General features: G+C 39.0%; 1 protein-coding gene across 1 annotated transcript; it reads left to right on the plus strand.

Moving 5' to 3' along the window:
• Positions 1-1973: 1973 nt before the first annotated feature.
• NPTX2 (neuronal pentraxin 2) lies at positions 1974-25136 on the plus strand. Its single transcript, XM_075830265.1, has 5 exons — positions 1974-2783; positions 5870-6086; positions 10889-11133; positions 14286-14465; positions 16471-25136. Exons 1-5 carry the CDS (start codon positions 2349-2351, stop codon positions 16696-16698), a joined length of 1305 nt encoding a protein of 434 aa, XP_075686380.1. The 5' UTR covers positions 1974-2348; the 3' UTR covers positions 16699-25136.
• Positions 25137-25480: the final 344 nt, after the last annotated feature.

Raw genomic sequence — 25480 nt, forward strand, 5'->3', positions numbered from 1 at the left:
GTGAAAGAAGAAAACAACATTGTTCCATTCTTAACCCATTGAAGGGGTTTTCCCATCAGAGACATTTATGACATATCCACAAGATATGTCATAAATGTCAGATAGATGCGGGTCCCACCTCTGCGTCCCACATCTATCTCTAGAACGGGGCCCCCTAAATCCCGTTCTACTGCTCTGTGTTGTGGCTGAATCGTGTGATTTCCGACCATGAATTACGTAAACATTCAGTTCTATGGAACGTACGGAAATGGCGTAGCTACGCTGTTTCCGTAATTCATGGTCGGAAATCACACACTACAGCCACAACACAGAGCAGTAGAACGGGGTTTAGGGGGCCCCGTTCTAGAAATAGGTGCAGGTCCCAGAGTTGGGACCTGCATCTGTCTGACATTTATGACATATCCAGTGGATATGTCATAAATGTCTCTGATGGGAAAACCCCTTTAAGTCACTGAGCTGCTATGAATTGTGAGGGTATGTTCACACGGAGTGTTTTCAGCCGTTTTTCGGGCCGTAAACGTCCCGAAAAACGGCTGAAAAATTGAAAGCAGAACGCCTACAAACATCTGCCCGTTGATTTCAATGGGAAAAACGGCGTTCTGCTCCGACAGGCCATTTTTTCCGTGGCCGTTTTTTTCAAAACGGCCGCATAAAAAAACGGCCGTGAAAAAGAAGTGCATGTCACTTCTTCAGCCGTTTTTGGAGCTGTTATTCATAGACTCTATAGAAAAACAGCTCAGAAAACGGCCGTAAAAAACGTAGCGAAAAACGTGAGTGGCTTAAAAAACATCTTAAAATCAGGAGCTGCTTTTCCTTGAAAACAGCTCCGTATTTTCAGACATTTTTGAGTTTGTGTGTGCACAATACCCTCAGTTTGATACAGTCGTAATGTCAAAAAAATAATGTTTTCAAACTTTAATATATATGTATAAATGTGTAGTATGTGTATGTATGTGTATGAATGTACTGTGTATGTGTACTGTATGAATGTCAAGTGTGTGTGTGTGTGAATATATTTACTGTATGTATGTGTCACTGTGTCAGGGAATGTAGATGAATGTAAAATTTGTGCATATGTATGAATGTACGGTATGTGTATGCATGATTGTACAGTGTATGTGTGTGTTCACACTGTTTGTGAGAATTTACAGTATATGTGTGTGTATGTATATACAGTTGCATAGTATGTATGCACATGAATGCTAATAAGTATGTATATGTCTATGAATGTACAATATGTGTATATGTTTTTATATATATATATATATATATATATATATATATATGTATATATCACACGCACACTCACACACACACACACACACACACACACACTGTACAGTCATATACACACATACTGATCATTCATACGTCTGAGCAGGCTGTGCATTCATAAACCCCCCACAACTACAAACACACACAGAAACATTGTACCTTCACACACACACACACACACACACACACACACACACACACACACACACACGCACTGTGTATATACACACACATATTGAACATTCATATATACACATACATAACATGTACTGTATATATACACTGTATAATCCTATATAAATATTATATATACTCATTAAAATCAATTGTTTTGTATATAGACATGTACTGTAAATATATATACTTTACTAACACTCATACAGTCATCATGATTCGGCAGTACACACACACACACACACACACACACACACACACACACACACACACACACACACACACACACACACACACACACACACACACACACACACACTAGAACAACAGTTTGATCTTGTACTTTGCACATAGTACAGTTGGAGTAGAATGAAGTATTTCTATGTTTAACCAGTAGTGGTTCTTATTTTCTCACACCCACCACCAACTACACAACTGCCACCTTCCCAGCCTGCACACTAGTAGGATGAGATGACGTTTATGTAGAGTAGATGCTGCCAGTCAAGACCCGCCTGCTGGTGCTGTCCCTTTAAGATGAGCCGGTGATCAGAGCTCGTGCAGCAGACAGCTCTGCAAGGGAGAAGATCTCATACAGCAGCCACCGAGGCTACAACAAGGCACCGGAATATCTCTACTACAAAGTATCACCTTATAGCTGATTTCTAAGAGACATCCTTGGCTCAACTTCAAAGTGTCTCAGAACCTAAGACGAATCCGTCAACCAACCAGATTGCACCAACTTTTCTCCCACCATCCCAATTGCCTCTGTTGGTGATCAGATAACAGAGATCTGGGTGAAGACGTCTTGGATCTTTGATTCCTCCTTGAAATCTGCTCGGGACGATTTAACAATACAAACCAAACAGCCCACCCTGTTGTGTGGAGCGCTAGTAGTAGGCATGATCGTCCTATTGAGTGGGATTATTTATTTTCTGGCTTTTGCTGCAGGTAATACTATTAAAAACCAGGAGAACACCGGAGAACGCTTTGTGTGCACTGCTCTCCCTCCAGATGCCACCCCAGGGTGCCACATGCCAGGCTTCATTGGATCTCCAGAAGAGGAGCTGAGATCTACTGTCATTGAGCTCCGGGAAACCATCCTGCAACAAAAGGAAAGCATAGGCAATCAAAAGGAGACTATCAGGGAGCTGACTGCCAAGTTAAACCGCTGTGAGAGTGTCTCTGAGGATGGCAAGCATGGTTCATGGAAAAAACTATCTGGGAAATCAGGAGGGAAAGACACTATGGGGGATCTACCCAGGGACCCCAGTCAGATCATTGATCAGCTCAGCCGCACCATGCAGACATTGAAAGACAGGCTGGAGAATCTGGAGGTAAGGATGGGGATCTTCTTAAAGTTTATGCTGTTTGAAGAGAAGTCTTCACTATGTGCCCATTGCATTGGGCATGAATGGGTTGCATTTATATCAGAGTCACTGGGCTGAGTGCAGAACACTGGACACATGATGTAATGTTCTCCCATTCATGCTTCTTGTAAGGGAGGGAGAAGTGAGCACTGATGTAATATATTCACACTGTGCGGTAGCCTAGAACTCAGGACTTCAGCACCATGGACAGCTCAGAGAACCACTGACCAAGGTGCTGAGTGTGGACAGTGGTGTAGAATTGTAGGGTTTCTAGTCATTATTTTATGCTCTGCTACGGATGTAGCAGAGCTAAAGTTGTAATTAATTATTATTATTTTTTACATGAAATGTTTTTACTCCAACTTATTATTATCTACAGTCCTGTAGAACACCTAAAATAACACACCATGATGGGAGGAGTAATACACTGAATGACTATGTCAGCGCTACTTCATTGACAACCCCAGCTCTGCTATATTTGTATATACGACTGCATCTATCTATCTATCTATCTATCTATCTATCTATCTATCTATCTATCTATCTATCTATCTATCTATCTAATATCTATCTATCTATCTATCTAATATCTATCTATCTATCTATCTCATATCTATCTATCTATCTATCTATCTATCTATCTATCTATCTATCTATCTATCTATCTATCTATCTATCTATCTATCTATCTATCTATCTATCTATCTCATATCTATCTATCTATCTCATATCTATCTATCTATCTATCTATCTATCTATCTATCTATCTATCTATCTATCTATCTATCTATCTATCTATCTATCTATCTATCTATCTATCTCATATCTATCTATCTATCTATCTATCTATCTATCTATCTATCTATCTATCTATCTATCTATCTATCTATCTATCTATCTATCTATCTATCTATCTATCTATCTCATATCTATCTATCTCATATCTATCTATCTATCTATCTATCTATCTATCTATCTATCTATCTATCTATCTATCTATCTATCTATCTATCTATCTATCTATCTATCTATCTATCTATCCAATATCTATCTATCTATCCAATATCTATCTATCTATCCAATATCTATCTATCTATCCAATATCTATCTATCTATCTATCTATCTATCTATCTATCTATCTATCTCATATCTATCTATCTATCTATCTATCTATCTATCTATCTATCTATCTATCTATCTATCCAATATCTATCTATCTATCCAATATCTATCTATCTATCCAATATCTATCTATCTATCTATCTATCTATCTATCTATCTATCTATCTATCTATCTATCTATCTATCTATCTATCTATCTATCTATCTATCTATCTATCTATCTTCTATCGATCTCTATATACAGCAGATATATCCCATTAGTAGATATGGTATATGTATATCACAACACCCACATTAACCTCTTATAGAGCCTGTATTTTGATCTTTACGAATGTTTCCAATGACTATATTATTGATAGATTCACAGTACGTTTGCCTCACCAGATAAATACACTTCATTCTGGGGTTTGATCACAAATCAATAAATAAAAAGTGAATCTATGATTTATGTGTTTATTGGTGAAGTTTATCAGTATTGTGGGTAACTGAAGTTTATTCCCTGCACATTTAATGTAAGGTAACTGGCATTTTATGTATTTTTCTAGGGTCTGCTGTATACAGTAGCATCAAATATCCATTTAAGCCAAATACTCAGGAACCTACAGTGTTAGATGAATATGTCTAAGCAACATATTGCCAATTGTATTGATTTCTTATCCAATTATTTTATGTATTATTATTGTACAGGGCTATAATTCTACTTATGGAAAGAGCTGTATACAAACCCAACTCACTATTTACAGCCATTATTGATCATGGCAGCAGTTTAAAAGGACAGGAAACCTAAAGCAGCTCTTTCTATATCCTCTGTACTTTATAGTTAATATATCTTTAAGGATTATGTTATTTAAGGAAAATGGTAGCCAACAGTTGCCTATTCACCCAACACCGATTCTATAATACATCGATTCATTATATTTGGAGTCTGTAGGGCATCAGATCAGGATCGGTTCCGCATGATTCAAAGACATAAATGAAGTTGCTTATATAGGGCAGCTTGGGATAATGTCATTCTGTGTTGTGTACTCATTAATTTCATGAAGCTTGTTATTCTATTGGGCATACTGTAATTCCCAGTGAGTGACATAGCTATTTCAAAATCCTTCTAAAATTGGAAGAACATTATAATCCTTGCCACAATCACTCATCCTGGAATGTGAGCCAATACTTCATTATATAACACATACATATGTAGCAGAGATGAATTTGTCACTTATAGAGGTATTATAGTTTCAGCAAATAAAGGTTATTATTTGTGTCTTTAAAATGTATACAATTTTCCTATATACTTTTTGTATCAATTTCATATTTTTCAACATCTCTGCTTGCTGTCATTCAGTGGAATTACTGGATTAGTTCCTGGGGATACAAATCTGTCCTGTCACATGATGGACACTCAGGGTACACGGCTCGTTACAAGACAGAACTATGATAACGGACTGTACTGTAAGAAGCCTAGCAAGCTTGTCCATCACATGACCAGGACAGGTTTTTATCCACTGGATGTAAAGCAATTAAGGTTTCTATTAAATGACAGCAGGCAGATATTTTGAAAACCACGAGGAATGTATACAAAAAGTGTGTTAGAAAATGGGATAACTTTTCATTATACAAAGAATAACCTTCCTTTGTTGAAACCAGAATCATCCTTTAATTCTTTGGGACAACATTTTTTCTTTATCATGACAAACTCAGCTCTGCTACATCTATATCTCTTTAATGATAAACACTATTGCTAGTTAATGAAGTAGAGCTAATAGTAGAAATGTAATTAGCTTGGCTGCTATAGGGATAACACATATTTTATTCATTTTGGCTTTGCCTGCAGGGGGATGCCAAGAACCCATTGTAGGGAGAATTGTGAATTTGGATACCTAACCTCTCTACCAGATGACTAATTGATTTGTCTTTTTTTTTGTTTTTGTTAAAGCATCAATTGAGATCCAATGTGTCTTACTCGGCTCTGCCCAGTGATCTCCGAGAGATGCTCCAGAGGAGGCTGGTGGACCTAGAGCGTCAGCTTCTAAACAAAGTGGCTGAACTTGAAGATGAAAAATCATTGCTACATAATGAGAGTGCAGCGCACAGGCACAAGACAGAGTCCACCCTCTCTGCTCTCCTAGAAAGAGTTAATGAGCTTGAGAAAGGTAATTCTACATATATTAATTCTATATTAATGTAAAGACTCTCAGTAAGGATGTTGTAATGTAGACAGATCTGTTCATGGTGGGTTTTATAGGTTTGGTACAGTTAAATGATGACATGTAACCAATGCTACATGGAAGCGTATACAGATAGATAGATAGATAGATAGATAGATAGATAGATAGATAGATAGATAGATAGATAGATAGATAGATAGATAGATAGATAGATAGATAGATAGATAGATAGATAGATAGATAGATAGATAGATAGATAGATAGATTTGAGAGATATAGATAGATTCTTTTTTGAAGAACACTTTTGTACAGATATATAGATTATACATTTCACTGCTCTTAGGACATAAGATGATGATGGTCAGTTTCACCAGTGATAGTGTTTACTGAAGAGAGTAAGAGCTGCACTATAGACTACTTCACCTGTACGATTTATACTAGCCTTCTTTTCTTGAAGTCTGTAGGCTGTATGTATACAGATCTACACATAGAACTTTTCTTTTACTTTCTTATGTCTAAGATTTCCAAAGTGAAAGATGTTCAACATTGTTAAAGCTACTCACATTTACATCCTAGCAGATCCTAGTGAACTAAAATGTTGGATTCTCTTGTTTATCATGAGTTAAAACCTTTCAATTGAAGTGATTTGCTCAAAATAGTTTACATTTTTGAGATACATCTGCTTTGTATCCTGTGTACAGAGCAGCTGTATCGTTCGATAAGACCTGAATCCGTCAAGTATGTGGGACTGACGGGTTCAGTGTCAGCGGGTCCTGCGTGTCTCCGACACGCAGGATCCACCTGTCATCGATCACATCTGAATTATGAACTTAGATGTGACTGTTAACTCCTTCATCCTGTGTGTCAGAGACACACACAACCCGCTGACACTGAACCCATCAGTCTCGCGGACCTGACAGACACAGGTTTCAGCGCTAGATACAGCTGCTCTGTATACAGGATACAAAGTAGTACAAAGATGATGGACATGGGGGTCTTCATAAGATGGGATTTAATGGGTGACTGTGGCATTTAACGGGTTAAATGAGCGCTTTAGCGGGATCCTGCTCGTTACCATGAAGTGTCGGCTGTAACCCACAGCTAACACGCTATTGAGCAGGCTGAGCCTGTGAGCCCGCTCCATATTCCCCCAACCGACGTGCAGCATATATATATATATGGCGGATGTCGGGAAGGGGTTAATTTCCCCTGTGGTGGCGCTGCAGGAATATTGAACACCTACAGCCAGGTTTTTCCACAGATTACAGCTGATCGTTGGGGGTCCCAGCAGCGGGACAAGTTGTGATCTGCTTATTGTCAAGAGAACCTTCTAACAAGTAGGGGTTGTCCAAGAAGCTGAGCTCTGATTGGTTGTTACGGACAACGAGGCCTGATTTTCTGTTGGACAGTTTTGGTAAATCGAGCCCATTGCATAACATTGTATCTCTGCTGGTTGGTGTGATATCTTTCCACAGGACGTTCTAAGTAGGAAGGAGATAAAAGCATTGCTGCGTTACTTAGTGTCAAGTGCCTTTGATCTGCTATAATACTGTTTTATGTTGCTGGAAGGTAGACCAATTAGATTTTCCATTTTAAAATAACTTGCGTAAGATTTACAGGAATATTTAAAGGCTATGGACACCTTTGAGGGCTTTTTTTTTTTTTATAAATAGACTAGTCAGTGTGATTAGTGTAACTTTGTGAATAGTTTTTATTAAAAATTCCTTTTACTTTTGGAGATACAGCTGCTCTGTATTTTCTATACAGAACAGCTGTATCGTTCGCTTTACACTGAATCCGTCAGTCCCGCGGACCTGACGGGTTCAGTGTCGGCGGACGCAGAATCCAGCTGTAAACTACACAGGACCCGCCAACACTGAACCCGTCAGGTCCGCGGGACTGACGGATTCAGTGTAAAATGAATGATACAGCTTCTCTATATAAAGAATACAGAGCAGCTGTATCTAAAAAAGTAAAAGGAATTTTAATAAAAAATATTTACAAAGTTACACTAATCACACTGACTGATCTATTTATTTAAAACAAAAAGCCCTCAAAGGTGTCCATAGCCGATCATTTTAATAACTTAAGAGATTATAAATATGAAATATTGTCGGGAGGCAGTAGGAAAATCTTTCCATCTATATTATTATGAGTACAAGCAGGGTTTATAATCACCGTCTAATCTGAAAAGTAATGTAAAGATAAGACCAGGAAAGTGTATAGTCATGTTCATCTATAGGACAATGAAGAACTAGGGCTCATTCAGACGAGCGTGAATCTCGTCCGTGGGCTATGCCCACGCACAGCACCCGGACCCGTTGATTTCAATGGGGCTATTCACACATGTGTCCGTTGCTTGAAACTCACGGCATATCCTGTATTGGTGTATTTGGTGTATTTCATGCATTAAAGTCAATGGGCGTGTGAAAACCACGGACAGAACACAAACGCACATCCATGTTCTGTCCATATCTCACGCATCGATTACATTGAAAAAGACAAAGAAGTGCTTGCGAGTGCATGAAAAACACATGCCACTCGCGAAGCACACTGATGCAGAACGCAACGCACACGGACAGATTTACACACAATTTTTACACGTGTAAATCTATCACGCTCATGTGAATGTAGCCTTAGAGGCGTTTATTGTAGATATCTATCATTCTGCTAGTGTATCATTAAGTTGCTCAAAGCGTATATGTCCTGGAAGTCGCAGGGAATTCTGTCCGAAAAAATGCACGAAATGCACCAAATTGTGACGCAGTTTTTAAGGCAAAATCTCCGCTGAGGAAACACTGCTAAGAAAAAAGAAAGAAGTTAATACGTAGCCCGTTCTCCGTTATCATAGCGACACATCCCTCTGCTTTGAGTACAGCCCGGATTTCCTGGGATGACTCTACAGTCCATGTGACCGCTGCAGCCTTTGATTGGCTGCAGTAGTCACGTTAGATGAAACGTCATCCCAGGAGGCCGGGCTGTACTCCGAGCAGAGGATTGTGTCGTTATGACAACGGAGAACGGGCTACGTATTAACCTTTTTATTATATTTAAACCGCAAAAAGTTTTTGTTTTTTTTCTGATTTATTACGGGTTTTACCTCCTATGAAATTCAATGGGGAAAATCCGCAAATTGACATGCTGCGGATTTTTTTTAAAACGCACCGCAGGACAATTTATGAACGGTTTCTCGGGTGATTTTTTTCTGCAGTGCTACTGTAATACGCTGCACAATGAAATCCATTGCAGAATATCCGCAGGGTGTTTATGCTGTGTGTGTCCCTACCCTTAAGGTGTATTTACATGAGTCATGTTTTGTTTTTTTGCAGTTTTTGTATCCATTTTTTTGTTGCAGTTTAACATAAATGTTGCAAAGTATGAAAATCGCTGCAAAAAAAAATGCATCAAAAACGGAAAAAAAGAGACTTCTATAAATCCACCCTAAGGCCTCATGCACACTAGAGTATAAGGGCACATTCACATGTGGCGGAATTGCTGTTGATTTCTGCTGCTGACACTCCATAGTGGAATTCTGCAGCAGCCGTTCTTTACATTTGTTTCTATACATTTTTAGGAAAGTTAGTTCAGACGTTGCAGAAAATAACTGTGTGGAAATCAGGCTGCGGTGCAGAATTTTCCCTCCGCAGCATGCTCATGACGTTGCGGAGAAGAAGCGGAATTTCACTGCAGCCTTTGCAATGCAAAAACTGAAATCTGTGATATCTGCAACGTCTGAATTACCTGTAAAATATGCAAATATTGGTGCAGATTCGTTGCGTAATTGCCCCAAATCTGCACCAACATTTGAAGCAGAAAAATTCCGCCACGTGTGAACATGCCCTTACAGCTCCTTAATGCGGCACCAATAGACTTCTACGTGGCTCTACTGTATCTCCGTAAGGCTACAGTGTCTTGTGGAGGTAAACATGTGGCTTTGCCATTTGCATGAGGCCTACGGCCACAATTCACCCGCAAATCTTAATTTCATTCGTTTCAATGGGCCCATGCACACGACCATGGTTTCCACGGTCTGTGCATGGCCCAGGAACCTGGACCGCAAAAAGAACGGACATGTCATATTACGGCCGTGTTTTGCGGTCCAGGCTCATACAAATCAATGCATGCAGCCATGTGCACAGCCCGCAATTTGCGGGCGGCCCGTGGGTGAAACTCCACTGCCGTCTGACCCGAAAATCACAGCATCATAGCACGTGAAGCTTTTATTGTCCTAACAATTTGTAGATTAAATCATTTTGCTAAAATTTCCCGCTCATGTCATGTAGCAGAGGACTATAGGTTATTAATTGATTTATTACTTGTTCAAATAAATCCTAAGGCCCTATTCATACAGAACTTTTTGCAGGCAGAAAAAAATCTGTCTCAAAATTCCTTCATTGGCGCCGAATGGTGCGGAATGGAGCTGATGGTTCCTTTGCCATGCCAGCACTGTCAATTATATTCACATCCTAAGAACGTGGATCCGATTGAGTTTACGGCCAACTGCAAACCCTCATGCGTGCGTCCCTGCATGGCAAAGATTCAGCTGTCTGCCCCAGCCCTATATCTAAATACCTTATCCAAAGCTTATTGGCACCACCTCTAATATTCAGCCCCCGGGACACATGACCTGCCTGCCACCCCTGACTACCCATATAGTGGCATAATAGAAGGATGGAACAATGGTTAAGTTTCTCTTGTTTTATGTCAATTTCAAAAGTTTTTTTTTTTTTTTCTATGAACTGAATTAACTCAACTCCATTTGTTTTTAACCTCGTGTATCCTGACAGGGAGCAGTGCATTCAAATCTCCAGAAGACTTTAAGGTTTCTCTCCCACTTCGTACCAATTATTTGTATGGGAAGATTAAAAAGACGCTGCCTGAGCTGTTTGCTTTTACCATCTGCATGTGGCTGAAGTCCAGTGCATCGCCTGGTATTGGGACCCCATTCTCCTACGCTGTTCAGGGCCAAGCCAATGAGATTGTGCTGATTGAATGGGGGAATCATCCTATTGAACTGCTGATCAATGACAAGGTACGTCAGTATGAATAACTCATCATCAAGTTGTATGACCATAAAAACAAAGCGTTCTAGATTACAGGGATACAACAATACGGGATCCGTTAATCCTCCTACGCGTTACATAACGTTTGTTTTCTTAACCCCTTAATGACCAGGGCCTTAATGAGCAGCTCAATGTTTTTAGGTTTTGCTTCCACATTTTAGCAGCCATAACGTTTACATTTTTTCATTGACGTGTTTGTATGAGGCTTTGTTTTATTGGAAATATAGTTCTGCTTCGTCTCAGGGTGATATCATGAAAACAGTTGTATATCTAAAACTAGAAAGTACAGTATTTAGGGTTCAAGACCCTATGTGCATAAAATGAAAAAGCTTATAATATGTTTCCCTTACCATAGTAAATACAGGTAGGGGGCTTAGTTGTGCATGAGAATTAAAGGGATTCTCCATTAATGGGCTTTTCCACCATAGATATTGATGGCGTATAGCTAGGATAGTCCATCAATGACTAATTGATTTGGATCTGAGGGCAAGGTCCCCCACAAACTATAGAATGAAGGGACCCAAACACTAGATAAAGCACTGCATTCTAGGAAATAATATGGCGCCTCACAGAAGCCCCCATATGGTGAAACGCATAGTGCCTACAGGTCTGTAATACAATCCTATAGGGACTCTGAGTGCTGCCTGACAGGATACATGCACATGGGTTTGCTGTGTCCATGATCAGTGTCGGACTGGTGGTCCTTGAGCCCACCAGAGAAAATGATTCTGAGGGTCCTCCCTCCATCTATACAGTATATGTACACTCCAATTTTATATTGTGTTGTTATCTTTGTTGTTATCATCACTCACATAGGAGATATCATCAATAAAGTATTAAGGGTAATTTGTAAAACAACCCAAAAGAAATCGATCCTAGTGGGAGGTGATTGACTTGAAATGCGGTTGTCTTCTGCTGGATTATTGGGATTCATTATTGTGTCAGAGCTAGGCCCCATGGGGGATGTCCTGGTACCCTGGTGGGCCAGTCCGACCCTGTCTATGAGCCCTTAGGGCAGATTTGCTGCGGAGTTCTGCTGCGGACAGTCCACAATGGAAATCCACAGCAGACTTTTCTTTTCTTGGTTTGTATAGCTTTTTAGTTTACTTATTGTAGACATTGCAGAAAAACAAAGATGTGGAAAATAGCTTTTTGGTGTGCAGAGTTTATATTTTACACAGTGTGCTCATTCTGTTGCGGAGAAGCAAAGGATTTTTACTGTGGGTTTCAGCTTTTGCAATGCAAAGTCTGAAACCTATGGCAAGTCCACTGTGAAACCCGCCACGTCTGGATACACCCTCACATATGCGGATTTTGCAGCAAATTTGTTGCATTATTGCCGCACACATGAACATGCCCTTAGAGTCCGGGGTGCCATCAAGTTGGTTTCAACTCCCTGGTGTTACCCCAGTATATTCTGTCTTCTGTCTGGATCTTCAGGCTAGTTCATGATTTCTGAGTACATCTTTAGTTCTCTTAGCTGCTTTTCACCAACACAAACTTTAAAGATATTATTACTTTTCCCGTCTTGCCCCATTTATTTTTCAGCTTTCACATCTATAAAGAGTCCCAAAAATTACCATAACGGAAAAATTTCTGATGTCTATTTTTTCAATGGCAACTAACAGGTTAATTTTGTATGCTCTAAAATGTGTAAAGAAATCTCTTGTTCTAAAGATTTGTTTGCACGGTACAAATAATGAACTGTATAATTTACATGCTACGTGGTGTTTTCTACGATGCCTATTAGTCCGGTAAACATATAGTCCCATGGTGTGTAGTAGTCATGTTGCTAGGAGACCCGTATACTATTCAGACAGTCGGGATTTTCACAGCTTATCAGAAATGCACACAGATCTCTGTATATTCATGCTTCTCAAATGTATTCCCAGTGCTCCCTGCATTTGTAAAACACGCAGTGCTTTAGAGAATCCCACGATCCAGTTACAAGTTCTAACGCTCCAATTCTCTGATGAAATAGGAAGTTGGTTAGTGGCGATTAAGTAGCTAAACGCTATGTGAACCTTTGTAACAATTTTTTATATTGTTCCATTGCATCTAAAATAAAAAATGAAGCCACTTTGCAAAACTTGTTCAAAAATATCCTACCGTTTTGTGTATGCAGCTCCTATACAGACCTATGTGTTTCCATGATTCCAACGCCCAAAGTCCATTCCATAGATATTCCTCTTGAGGAAGACAATCTGAACTCATGACGGGAATAAATCTATTAACACGAGACACTAATTTGTCGGCTTTCTGTGATTGGAAGACTGAGATATTAGTACCATGAGAGCTACATGTCTTATTGGTGGAGGTCCAACCACTGGCACCCCTAACTAGAATGGGAGTGTCCGCAGTCACTCTCCATTAAACTCTATGGGATTTCTAAATGTGAAAACCGACAGAACCTTAAAGTTGATGATTGTAAAGGGGTTATTTCTAAAGTTTTCTCTGGAACTAGGATTTACCATTTAAATACATTGAGTAGGTGCTTCGTTGAGTATTTGACTCTTGGTTGAGCAATTGACTTAAAAGGGTTGTGCCCTTTGGACAATCCCTACTTGTTAGAAGGGTCCTTTGACAATAAGTTGATCACACACTGCTTGGACCCCCAGCGATCAGCTCTAAGCTGAAGAGAAAATTGGCAGCGAGTGTTACATTTCCCTACAGTGCCACCACAGGTCAGATTAAGTATTACACAGTGTCTATTCATATCAAAGTGTTGTCTGTGTAATGCAGGATAGGACAGGTCCTCCAGAGCTCTATGTAACCGCTCTCCACTCTGGCCAAGAGATAAAGATCCTAATCTGTACCCTTTTAGGGTATATGAAAATAGGTTTTCTAAACTAGACAAACCCTTTAAGTGTATTTGGAAACACACTTCACATGTCACGACCCTAGCCATACATTACAGTATAGTCCTATGAAATTTTAGCTATGTACTATAGTTATATGTTTGAGTAGGAAAAGATGCTTATAAATGATTCATCATGCTTGAAAAAGTCAATCATATTACACTACATATTACCCTTACCCCATTTATTTGGGAAATTAAGTTACATCAACTGCATTAAAAAGTTACGTATTCCTCATTTTGTGTTGTTTTTTCCCCCCACAGGTGGCCCAGCTTCCATTTTCTATTGGTGACGGAAAGTGGCACCATATTTGCATCACATGGACAACCAGGGATGGAATGTGGGAAGCATATCTTGATGGCGTCAAACTGGGCTCAGGGGAAAACCTGGCCCCCTGGCACCCAATTAAACCAAATGGAATTCTTATTCTTGGTCAGGAGCAGGTGAGAACCGAATGTAATTACTCCTCACACAACAGCTATCCATATAAAATATACCGTCCCTGAAAGGAACATCTGCACAATAGTCACACCACTTCCAATGCTTTCCCTACAGCACCCAAGGGACCAATGTCCTTTTGTTGTTCCATATAAATAACTGGTCTGAACATTATGTTGTTTTGAAAAGATCGGGTCGATAAAAACAATTCCAGGAGCAAGTTTTCTTTGCATATGTAATAGTTTTCCGTTTTCTATATTTGTTTTCAGTGGACATTTATTTTAATGCTGCTTTACATTATATTTTGACATAAAAGGGAACAGCTTGTAATCACATTGAATAGATAGACTGGCTACATTTACCATTTCAATAATGACTTGAATACTTGATTTGTAAGAATAAGATGTGATAAATGTTCTTTAGCCTGCACTTGAGGTTGAGGCTGTATACTAAGGCTGGATTCACACATCGCGTATCTCTTGCAGATTTATGTTTGATGTTTTTTTTTTATCCAAAACCAGAAGCAGTTTAAAAAATAATAGGACATTTTTAAAAAAATAATTATACTTCTCCTTCCTTCTTGATGTACTTCTGGCTTTGGTTAAAAAAAAACTGCATCAAAATCTGCAACAAATATGCGATGTGTGAATCCAGCCTTAAAGGGGTTGCCTCACTAAGACAACCCCTTTCCATATCTCCTATAAGGGCAAATGGATGTCATAGAGGGGGTCTAACAACTAGTGGCTCTTGCTTTGGCGTACCTGGCTCGTCCAAGCATTACATGGCCGTACATTTGAATGGCCACCTTGTAATACTACATTTTCTATGCAGCGGGTGCTGGAGTGGAAATTTAAGCCTGGGTGCAACTTCCCCCAGCAGTACCAGATAATCGCTGACAGCAAACAGATGAGCGCCCGTCCGGTGTAATTTCAAAAAGTTGTTGCTTGGATCAGACAGCCACTTTAATTTTAAGGCTTTCATTTTGATTCCATTTTTTCTGCCTAAGGTTCCAGATATTCCTAGTACATCATGAATATCTACAGATAATTCATATATTAAAGAAAAGCAATGGTGGAGACTGGGATTACATTGTGAGAAATTTCCTAAAATGACCCTAAATTGGGAAATTAGATTATGATGATAACAACATTAAAGGGCTGGTCGGGTTTAGAAAATCCATTTTAAATACTCTATTAAAATATTCTGAGTTAATAGAGAGGGTCCCCCATTCAGGACCCTGATCTAGTAGCCAGAGCAGGTGCTACCAAATGGCTATAAATACTTTTTCTAGCTCTGTAGGTCCCAGCATGTCTGTGCATTAAAAGTACAGACCATGGATTTTAATGGGAAATTGACAAATTCACAAATTTGCAGCTAATTTTTGAGACTCCCTGTGATCAGCTTATCCTAAGGATGCACTTTTGCCAAAAAGGGGTTTGTTCAAAGTAGACAAAGCTAGCGCCAAGAACCGCAAATGTACGAGTTTGGTGCCAGGCGCACCGGGTGTCAGCTGTATATTACAGCTGACACTCTGCTGCAACGATCGGGATCGATAGTGACCGCGGCATCTAAGTATTTAAGTATTTAGGCAGAGTGCGGGAGCTCCCTCTGTCACCCCATCGTTGCCGAAATGGGGTGGAATGGCAGTCGGGGGGCCTAAACAAAGCTGCCATGTCTGCCATGTGTGTATGCCTAATATATTATGAGACTGGAAAGGTACACGAAGATCATACTATCCCCTTTCCATCACTTTATCAGTACCCACATAATACAAAGATCTCTTCCAATACTCCTGGTGCCTACAAAATGTACACAATGGGATGTAAAATGGAGGAAAGAAGCTCCCTGACCTTTTGACTGTATGGAGCCCAGATATACAAAACTTCAGCCATGTTGGGGGTTGGGGGAATCATGATACAGAATCCAAAAATATACAATAACGTCTAGAGAAGAATATTCCAACAACATTTTATAGTAGACTCATTGACATCTCTTTTTTCCTCTCTTAAGGACACTGTTGGTGGAAGATTTGATGCCACTCAAGCTTTTGTTGGGGAATTGAGCCAATTCAATATCTGGGACCGTGTCCTAAAGCCTGAAGATATCGTCAGTATAGCCAACTGTACCATCAACATGCCAGGAAACGTTATACCATGGGTTGATAACAATGTTGATGTATTTGGGGGTGCAACAAAATTACACCTGGAGCCATGTGAAGAACGTTTGATAGATTTATAGCCAAGACACAATTCCCTTAAGTGCCCTACTCTATGGAGACAATCTCTAATGAAGTTACTTATCCTACAATGCACTTATTTGCTCAGATGATTTTTTTAAACCCTTGACAAAACAGATAGTGGCACCTAATATGGAATTCATTTTAAAGAGGCTCTGTCACCAGATTATCAAATCCCTATCTCCTATTGCATGTGATCGGCGCTGCAATGTAGATAACAGTGAAGTTTTTTTTCTTTTTGAAAAACGATCATTTTTGGCTAAGTTATGAGCAATTTTATATTTATGCAAATGAGCCTTTCTAATGGACAACTGGGCGTGTTTTCTCTTATTTCCAACTGGGCTTGTATTGTGTTTTTAGCAACTGGGCGTGTTTACTTCTTTCACTGCACAATCACACTGTGCTGTGGATCATGCTGGGCTGGAACAATGAGAAGTGCAGGACACTGATTGGTCACTGATTGGTCAGCGTCATACACTCCCCTGTACAACACCCAGTTGGTAAAAAGTAAAAACACGCCCTGTTGTCCATTGAGAAACTCATTAGCATAAATCTAAACTAGCTCATAACTTGCTAAAAAATGATCGTTTTTCAAAATAAAAACCACTGCTGTCTACATTACAGCGCCGATCAGATTATGTAGGAGACAGGGCATTTATAATCTGGTGACAGAGCCTCTTTAAAGATGCCAACACTAGTGTCAGCTATTAGTGCATTAATCCAGAGCATAACGGCAGTCCTTCTATAGGGAGATCAGATTATACTTCTTCCTTATAGTAGCCATAAATCTTCCTATGAAATCATATATATGGTGTATGTAGCTTTCTCATTTCATATAATTGTAAACATAAATACACACCTTTTTCACTTTTTTTACTTTTTTGATTTTGCTGCCATGTTAGAAATGCAGTGTGAAATTTAGACAACATGTTATAGAGTAGGAGGAGCTGAGAAGATCGATATATCGTTTTGTGGGAAAATATTTAATATAACTGCTCATTCTGGGCTTAGGACTCAAGTGGGTGGATTTACTCAATGATTGACAGTTATCTCTGTTAATCACTGATTAGGACCGCCCACTAGACTCCAAAGCCCAGGATGCGGTTTAGATCAATAAAATACAACACGTACTGAATATTTTCTCACAAAACTATATATCGATCAGCTCAGCTCATCCTACTCTATAGTATGATGCCCACAGATAGTTTTTTCAACGTGACAGATACCCTTTAAGGTTTTTCTTGATTTTTAAACTGAATTTTGGTTAATAGTACACAAGGCATTGTGTTATAACAGCTCATGATTGGGAATTGGGTGGGGAGAGGAGTAACAATTGGTTGGAGTTTGTGACTAAGCCCATTTTTATTTCTACCATGGCCCCCTTCCACAGTGTACATCCCTATCTATGTAGTATGGACCAGTATGGTATTTTGAATATGAGTATTGTGCATTATCAGTATGTAATGTGCTTTACAATTATATATTCAGTTTAGCACTGGCAACTGTTGGCCAAGACAGATTGCAAATGATACAGTCCGAATATTTCGTGATCAATCATACTAGTGATCTAGACATAACTAGTTGCAAAAGGTTGTAAAAAGGCTAGATCTGCAAAATGGCCATAGAGTTAAGGCTGTTTTACAGATCTACCCTTTTAAAATCCTTTGCATGTCTAAACTTGTATGATTGATCATCAGAAATATTTACACTGTAGTTAATGTATAGTTGCTATAAGAAATAGGTATGACATACACCAGTCTGTGCAATTGTTTCATTACTATAGAGACCACATACATTGTGGTGTCATATTGCTCTATTCTGGCCAGTCCGTCTCTGGATATATTCACTATAGCTTTGCTTTCACCCCTGTAAAAATGGCCTTTATTGACAATAGAATCAACCAGAACAAGACATTTTGATAACATATATATTATATATATATTTATTAAATTTTAATTTGCTCCAAATTATGTAAATAAACTATTTGGAGATGAATGAAAAACAAATTTCTACTAATTTATACTGACTATTTTTGCCAGCGCTGCTACGAAATAATATGTATACAATATTATTAATGCACAAATGTAATGCATTTTTATGTTATTATAATACAATATATAAAATCAAAATCTAATGAAATATCCCAATTGTGTAAGATATCAATCAAATATTGGCTCTCATAAGTCCACATTACCTGATTGAAGCCAATAAGCCGATATCTAATTGGCTGTTTTTCCTGCTAATTAAATAATGTTAAAAGAGTTGCATGAAATTAAATTAAAAGGTCTGCTGTTTTTTTTTTTCAGAAACAGTGCCACTCCTTTCCATAGGCTATATCTGGTATTGCAGTTTTGCTTCATTCAGGTGAATCAGTTGAGCTGGAATACCAGACACAACCCATGGACAGAAGTGTAGTTTTTTTTGGACATCAAAAACAAAAATTATTTTTTTTTACAGCATGTAATGTTGCCCTACTACAAACTATAATAACATGTCAATCAGACATGTCACAAAGGTCACAATGATAGAATCGAAGAGCAGGTACTCAGTCTAGTGTCGTACATAGAAGAGATGGGGCCCTTTATTAAAAAAGACCCCAATTATGGTTTTACCACCCAGGTAAGTTCTGTTGCTTGCTTGCACCATTTCCATCACCCTTGAGCCAATCCCTAACTCTTTTATATGCTAACAGTGGAGTTCCTTTTGGCATGGCTTCCTAGCTATGGGCACCATAGTAGCCATATGGTCTGGCTGTATGGTATGTACGACCTTGACTCATATCAATAGAAGGAACCTGTCCTGGATATGATTTTATTAGAGAGGTGGCTAATGGTATGTTCACACGGCCTATTTTCAGCCGTTTTTCGTGCCGTAAGCGCCCCGAAAAATGTCTAACAATGCGGGGGCTGAATGCCTCCAAACATCTGCCCAATGGCAAAAACGGCGTTCTGCTCCCAAGGGGCGTTTTTACACGGCTGATTTTTAAGACATTTTTGGAGACATTTTTAATTGACTCAATAGAAAAACAGCTTTAAAAACAGCCGTAAAGAACGCAGCAAAAAATTCTAGTTGCTTAAAAAACGGCTGAAAATCAGGAACTGTTTTCCTTTCAAAACAGCTCCATATTTTCAGCCGTTTTATGTTAAGCGTCTGAACATACCCTTAATGCGCACCTCTCTGTTGAATTCAATGGGAGTTACAGAAACCAACCAAGTTTGCCCTATCATATGTTTCTGTAATCATGACTGATTTCCCTGGAGAGGTGTCCATACTTTCAATTCTCCATTCTAATTTTACCTGAAACCAATACTTTTTGAGAGTTAGGGTATGTTCACACGGCAGCATCAGGAGAAAACAGTACCGTAATTTCAGCCGTAATGGCATGTGCAGGCGTCTTTCGCTGCGTCCAGTACGGACATAATTGGAGCTGTTTTTCCATGGAGTCCATGGAAAACGGCTCCATTTACGTCTGAAGAAGTGACAGGCACTTCTTTGACGCGGCGTCTTTTTTACGCGCCGCCTTTTGACAGCGACGCATAAATAAAATGACCGTTGGCACAGCACATCGTAAGACCCATTCAAATGACTGGGCAGATGTTTGCCGACGCTTTTGTGCCACATTTTCGGACGTAATTCGGGGCTAAAACGCCCGAATTACGTCCGTAAATAGTGTGTGTGAACCCAGCCTTAGGGGTTCCATCAATGTGACCCTTATGACATATCAGATGTCATTAAAATCTCTTATAGGAAACCCCTTTAAGCCATTTAAGCCGATATTGGCTTTTGCTAAACCTGGACTTTACCAATGGAAGATAATTCTTGATGGATGGCTATGGTTTATCACCAACTTTTGCACTATGATCATTAGTCTGTCTCCACGATACAGCCATATATCAAGAGCTAGTTCATAGTATGAAATTTGCAGTGTCTACCGACTCCTCTATACTTGCAGCAATAGCTTTAGAATAGTTTCCAGAAAAAAAAATAACTTTAGCAAATAGAACTTTATTCTAATAAGTGTAAATCAAATAATAATAATTTAAAAAAAATAACGCAGCTCCCATAATGTTTATTGCTTAGTATTCTGTCTTGGAGTCATACTGACAGATGAATTAAGCTGTGAATGGGAATGGGCAATAGGATTGCGATTAGTAGTTGTAATGTTTTTGCTTTGATTTAAGGAGCTGTTAATACATTACTCAAGTAGCAAAAAAATTCCTTAAATTCCACGCATCGTGACATAGTGGTAAATGATCATTTCATCTCATTATTCAACACAGTGTTTGTGTAACCGTCAATAGCTAGAGGGAAGGAGCAGACTCGCAGTATAGTTTATGGATCCATTAATATGGTAGAATAATGGCATTGAAGAACAGTTCACAGCTTATTTGGCTCAGTGAATTATTAAAAGGCTAGACCTAACCTCAAGCCAATCCTGTAGACATTCCTTCGAAGAGTGCAACCTGTATGCAACACCAAAAGCTTGCCATGTGGATTCCCCCTTAAAATCAGTAGGTTGACCCTGACTGACCATAAAGTATCATCCATTTACTTTCCCTTCTAGTCGAAAAGTTAAAAGCCCTAGGATGTGATCATATTAGGGTGTGACCATTAGTCCATAAAATATATGAAATTGTCTTTTCCATAGTAAATCATTGTAATTAAATCTGCTCTGCCTGTTAAAGGGTTTTTACCATAATCCATATTTAATACCTGCCTTCGGTAGCAAGATAGAAATGAATGGAGCGGCGGCCGAGCAGGCGCAGTACCGCTCCGTTCAAATGGGGCTCGCAGGGGCCTGTTCCCGTGATCGGTGGGGGTCCCAGCGGTTGGAACCCTACTGATCAGATATTTATCACCTATCCAGAGGATAGGTGAAAAATCTTAATAATGGTAAAACCCATTTAAGGTACAATTTACTTATCATGCTTGTGTGATTTTAGACTGTGGGATGTTTATAATGATTGCCTTTGTCTAAGGGTCTGTCCACTAGTACACATCACCTTTTTAAACTAGTTCTATAACTAATATCATATTAACTTTAAAAAGTTTGTCCAGTTTAGCAAATATTAGGCCATTCTGATTTAATGGAGGGAGCCCCTCATAGGGGACCTCTTTCAATTAGCTGTAGCAGGGAATGGCTGAAAATGTGTCTCTCTTTGGAGTACCTTGCATGTTCATGGATTACACACAGTCCATTGATTTTGAATGGGCACCATGTAATACCTAATTTCTACTGTGGTGGCGCTGCAGGAAAATAAAACACTTGCAGTTGAGTGCTCACACAGATTGCAGCTGATCACTGAGGGGCTCTGCAGTTGGAAAACCGGAGATGAGCTTATTTTTTAGAGACCCTTTTAACAAAAAGGAATTGTAAAAAGTGAACATGCACTTAAAGTCCAGTTCATAGTAAACCTATTGATGCGGTCCCAATGACTAGTAATCCTCCCACATGGTCCAGTGCTCTGCCCCCTGCTGCTTGTTGCCTGTGCTTGATCATTGGTTTTACGTAAGAAAACTGTTACTTTAAAAAGAGGTTGTCTACACATGGGTAATCCTTTAAATTCAAAATGGCAGCTATCAGCTATGTATGTAAACGAACAGGGAGTTAAGTTCTCATCATATGTCAGACCATCCCATTATGTCTTGTTATTAATTGAAAAGGACGTAGAGTTGTTATACCATAAGAAAGAAGCCTTCAAGGTTTGGAAATGGTCCCCTGTTAGTTATGTTTGTAATTCTTCTCACATTCTTCATCCATTCTTTGCCATCTGTACTGTTTCTCAGTGGTTTAAACTTTGATGTCTTTGCTGTAAAAGGCCAACAATGAGCCAGTGCCAAAGTCACATTATGCTTGCCGCATATAAATATGTACATGGTATAATTTCAGTGATAAAAATGTATTGAATCATTTTTCTACAGGGAACAGTTTGTCAATGTGCTAGATTACCTATTATCATATTCTGTATAATATGTTCCAGAACCATTACAGGCTTTGTGGAAAACATGGTTCAAGTAACACACAAGTATCATAGCTATTAGAAGACAAATTTAGATTTGTTCAGTGGAACCCTTAAATGGTGGATATGTGGGGTTAATATTCATTCTTGGTGCCCCACATGAAGCAGGAACTTAGGGGTGGATGGTTATAACTTGGCCACCATTTCTGTGTAGAACAGACCCAACAGAGACCAGTCTATAGTCTTGATTTTATTCCATTGGTAGGAGGACTGAAGTATGACCTTTCCATTTTAATAGTCAATGGCAAAAGGCCAACACCATGAAAAAAGAGAAACCTTGTGCGTTCCATTGGTAGGAGGGCTGAAGTATGACCTTTCCGTCTTGGTGGTCAATGGCCAAAGGCCAACACAAAGAGTGAAGAGAAGCCCTGTGAATCTACACAACGTGATCCTCCAGATAGACATGGTAGGGATAAAAGATCCTTGAAAACTCTTGTTCCTCATGAAGTTAAATGTGTAGATCATGGAGCCCCCATGATACTTTAGTTAGATCGTGCTCCAGTAATACTTCATTACTTGACACCAGTGACCAGAATATTCACAAGGAAACTCAGTATATAACAAGTTATCTTCCGCCATTTATATGGCACAGGACCCTAATTCCTGTAATAGTTGTAATTTGTTACCTCGATAGCAGATTGTAGTTATTTGCACCATGTTATTATATAAGCCATTACATTTCTATTGGTGTATTTTACTAATGTGCTTTTTTTCCTCATGGTAATCTTTGGAATGAGTGGCTACTGCCTAAAGGGTTGATTATCTGTCTTAAAGAAGTGGAAAACAACATTTGGCACTTAAACTGTACTACCACTATAGGCTGTACCTCACAGAATATATTGGGGACAGCGTTTAAACAGCAAATTCAAATTATATATGGACCTAACAAACAAAGACAATACACTTTATAATATTTCCAATACTGCTCCATTCATGGGGCTGGTCTGATGAGTTCTCCGCCACTTTTTGTTTTGAATCCTGAATGATGATTTAATGTCCATTTAATGACATCATGTAACCGTGGTGGCTAATCAATAACGTCACTATTGACAAAAAACTGTTGTAATTCTGTGACGTCACTGTAGACGTCTAACAAATTTCCAATTGAGACATCAACTTCATATGTTGTTATTGTGCGCGCACTTACATGGGATGGTCTCCCAAAAATGACTAAAGTTGTAGTTGTGGAAACAGCATCCTTTTAAAATAAATTTATTTTATTGTTCCCATCATCATTGCATGAAAAATAGAAGCACCGTTTCGACCCGTTACAGTGACTGGGTCTTCTTCAAGGTAGACATAACATCATCATGCAGGATTCCTAACAAAAAGCAATGGGGAACCCACCAAATTGTGATCTTTTGCCACGTAACCCACCAAATTGTGATCTTTTGCCACGTCACCGAGACGTGTTAGAAGATTACAATGCTGGAGTCTGTGAGTTCAGACCTTCACCGATTTCCTAAATTATGGAGAAATGTTATCCATTCTTCATTGCTCCATCCTATATAACTATTGACCCAAAATTCAAGTCAAGTGGAGCTTTTCTTTTAGTGTTGTGTCAGAGATTTGAAGTAACTTAAATTTCTGAAGGGGTTCAGTTGCTCTATAGACCAACGCAACCAATTTGTTCTGATAATCGATGGTGGACTCCACCGATGTAATCTTCTTGACCTGTGTCATGTCAGATTATTTTTGGCTGGATTCCCCATTTAATCTGTATGCTGTATTTGTCATGTCCGAATAGGGCATATGGATCGGGGTTGTCGCGGTAAGTTATCTCCATCAAGCTTGCAAAATGACAGCTTCTGCTGCATTGCAGCTGCCTAATACACCTCAAGCAGATGTTGAATGAAATATAATAAAGGCTTCATTATTTCATATATTTGTAATGCCACATGGGAGTTGTGTTCCTGCCAATTATTGAGTGCCAAAAGTTGTCTTTCCTTGTTATATGGACATAAAGCTTGCGGGTATATATTATCTGAGTACTTCAGAGTCGTGAAATGTGGCAGGGAACTAGAAAGATTTATACTGTTCTATAATATTTATTTTTCTTATGTGTATGTAATGTACATTGATCTGCCGTAGAGGTAATCTGCCTCTGTAGATATAGGTCAGATTTTATAAATGGTATGAAGCCGATCTTCAGATGTTTTAATTAAAGATGCAGTATCGGAGAATTGTGTTTTAATTGTGTGCTGCTAATTATACTGAAGTGTTTGCTACATTGTTTTTCATGATGCCTTAGCTTATAAAATTTCACTGGAAAGTGATTATTATTCTTCTTATTTATGGATTTTATTCTTCTTGTGTAAGCGCTCCACATGTTCTTATTTTACTGCCATTTCTATATTCTCATGCCTGACCTGCATACACATGATATTAAATATTTATGCTCATGCATATGTAAACCTCCAGTCATCCGCGTTCTTGGAGATGTTTGCTAGTTCTGTCAGCTCAGAAATGGAGGGAACAGGTTTTATATAGATAGAAGGATTTTCTTTAGAAAATAAAACTTTCGAATTACAAATGTTGAATCAGATGACTCTGCAAGTGTTGACCCAGAAGTAGGCGAATAAGTAAGTCCACAGTACACATCGCCCCATGGCTACAAGGTTGACGGACTATATCATAGGAACTAGTTCACTATCCTAACCCTGTGCATAAAAACCCTGACCAAGGAATAGTGACTTGTTGGTGCTCCATACCATTGGCAACTGGCACCAACGGGAAAATATGCCATCCCGAACTACAGCAATGA

Source organism: Rhinoderma darwinii, chromosome 6 (genome assembly GCF_050947455.1).
Source record: "Rhinoderma darwinii isolate aRhiDar2 chromosome 6, aRhiDar2.hap1, whole genome shotgun sequence".
NCBI lineage: Eukaryota > Metazoa > Chordata > Amphibia > Anura > Rhinodermatidae > Rhinoderma > Rhinoderma darwinii.

Excerpts from the sequence above, each read along its gene's own strand:
- NPTX2 (XM_075830265.1), top strand. The coding sequence starts at position 2,349 with ATGATCGTCCTATTGAGTGGGATTATTTATTTTCTGGCTTTTGCTGCA. Across the intron at positions 2,784-5,869 it reads ACAGGCTGGAGAATCTGGAG|CATCAATTGAGATCCAATGT; the intron begins GTAAGGATGGGG and ends TTTTTGTTAAAG. Across the intron at positions 11,134-14,285 it reads AACTGCTGATCAATGACAAG|GTGGCCCAGCTTCCATTTTC; the intron begins GTACGTCAGTAT and ends TTCCCCCCACAG.